At 34.2% G+C, this 2,181-nt stretch overlaps 1 protein-coding gene across 1 annotated transcript; it reads right to left on the bottom strand.

Annotated features, from left to right (window-relative positions):
- Positions 1-357: 357 nt before the first annotated feature.
- On the bottom strand, positions 358-1,329 carry LOC115017822 (olfactory receptor 52E8-like). Its single transcript, XM_029446519.1, has one exon. It carries the CDS (start codon positions 1,327-1,329, stop codon positions 358-360), a length of 972 nt encoding a protein of 323 aa, XP_029302379.1.
- Between the last annotated feature and the right edge of the window lie 852 nt (positions 1,330-2,181).

Here is a 2,181-nt window from a genome sequence, read left to right as displayed (position 1 = left end):
CATACAGAAACAATATAATACAAATGCAACCATTAGCTACAAATAAGCCAAACCAAAGAATGTTTTTGGTTTTTTATTCGTCGAAGACGAAACAGGTGAGTTTTTCAGTCTGCGATGGAGGGTGTGACTGTCTGCTGACCTAACATCTCAATGGGACCTTCCTGGCTAAATAAAAGATGAATAAATAAGATTATCACTACCGTTGTAGCTTGTGTAGTGCCCAATGGTACCATTTAGATATCATTTGATTAGCATTATCTGAACTGTACACTTTACAGTAATGAAGCGCACAAAAAATACAAAATAATTGCAAATGAAACCAAACTTTGTATGATGTGTATGAGTGTATGATGACTGTTATTTGAATGAAAGTTTTATCTCTATACCAATCCTAGTCTTTTTCAGCTTCTTTATCAAAGTCTGCTTGATATCCTGAGTCTTGAAACAATATATAATTGGATTAACAGCAGCAGGAAAAAGACTGTACAACAAAACCAATAAAATACGAACATCTAAACTGAAAGAAAATCCAACAGTATTAGCTACATAAACAAAACATCTGGGAAGGTAAAAAAGGCAAGTGATAAATATTTGTGGAGAACAAGTTGATAAGGTTCTTTTGCGGCCTGCAGCATTGGACATTTTAAAAATGACCATAATAATGGAAGCGTAGGAAAACAAGATGATTGCAAGAGGCAGCAAGAGACAAAACATGGCCATACAGAGAGCAGCAAGTTGTACAATTTTAACTTCCTCACCACATGCCTGACTTGTTATAGAAATGTGGTCACAGAAGCACTGAGCAATGACATTTGATTTACAGTAAGGTAAAGTGAGGGCGTGGAGTACAATGGTCACCATCATAGGCAGAGGTATGAACCAAGCTAACCCACAGAGCACAGATATGATGTTGTTTGTGATTAGGACAGGATAACGCAGTGGAATACAAATTGCAATAAATCGATCAAGAGCCATTATCAACAAAATGAAAGAAGTTACTGATCCTAAATAATGAACATAGAACATCTGTGTAAAGCACCCATGATGTGAAATAAAGCCATCACCAAACCAATATTTTGATATGATCTTTGGAAGCGTCACAGTGCCAAATGTTAAGTCATTTAGGGCCAGGTGACAAAAGACCAGATATGTTGGTTTATGAAGAAACTTCTCATAGATCACAAATGCTAAAACGAAAATATTTCCTATTGCAATAGTGAGATAGATAACAAAGAGAAGAGCTGACACATGTCCATAATACTTTGCTGAAAGTCCCGGGAATCCAAGGATGAAGAAGCTTCTCATCCTTGTGACATTGGTGTAGATCATTATTGTCTATTATCAGTAGATAGCAGGTAAATAAGCATGGCAAAAAAAGTTATTAGTCTCATATTTAATCAAATTAATCAGCTCAATCTTTTTTAAACATTATATTTAAGTTGTATTATACACAAAAAAACACAAATACAAAACATTTTCAAGTTAAAGTTGTTAAAGTTCTAATGTGAATATTTGATCACTTTTCTCTCTCATATGATTATAAAGTGAATATTATTAGTATTGAGTATTGCTTTGGGCTCTGGTAACTTGTGACTGGCATTCACCATTACTTTTGACATTTAATAGAGTAAATGATTAATCTGTGACACAAAAAATAAGCAATAGATTAATGATTAATACAATAAAAAAAATAATTGAAGGGCTAAACATATTTACATACTACGTTCTTCACCTCTCACCTGACTGGAATCCATCAGCATAAAAATTGTCCAATTGCAAAAGCTTTTGTCCTGAATTATGACACTTTTCTCACACGTTTTGACAAAAGCTTGTACATTTTGTTGTTTAACACATAAATCAATAGGTTATCTGTCAACAATATAATATATAAAAGGGAACAAAGACACTTAATCAATCAATCAGTTGTGGTGTTCATTCAGGTAAGAGTCTTACCTTTCAGATGCAGGCCAACAACTACAAGCTGAGTGCAATGCCTGGGTAACTAAAATGTGCTCCCTGTGACGTCTGACCGTGCATGGCCTCAAAGGGTCCTATGCTCACATTAATCTCTAGAGTGTAAACAGCGTAAGGTGTATAAGGTATTTTTTTCCTTTTTTCAATGATTCATGGAAAACATGCATGAAGATGAAAACAATTTATACTTTACATAAACATGAAAAT

The sequence above is a fragment of the Cottoperca gobio genome, chromosome 13 (genome assembly GCF_900634415.1).
Source record: "Cottoperca gobio chromosome 13, fCotGob3.1, whole genome shotgun sequence".
Classification (NCBI taxonomy): domain Eukaryota; kingdom Metazoa; phylum Chordata; class Actinopteri; order Perciformes; family Bovichtidae; genus Cottoperca; species Cottoperca gobio.
Note: the sequence above shows the minus strand (reverse complement) of the source record. Positions and strands in the feature narration are given on the sequence as shown.

Coding starts and splice junctions, on each gene's coding strand:
- LOC115017822 (XM_029446519.1), bottom strand. CDS start 1,329: ATGATCTACACCAATGTCACAAGGATGAGAAGCTTCTTCATCCTTGGA.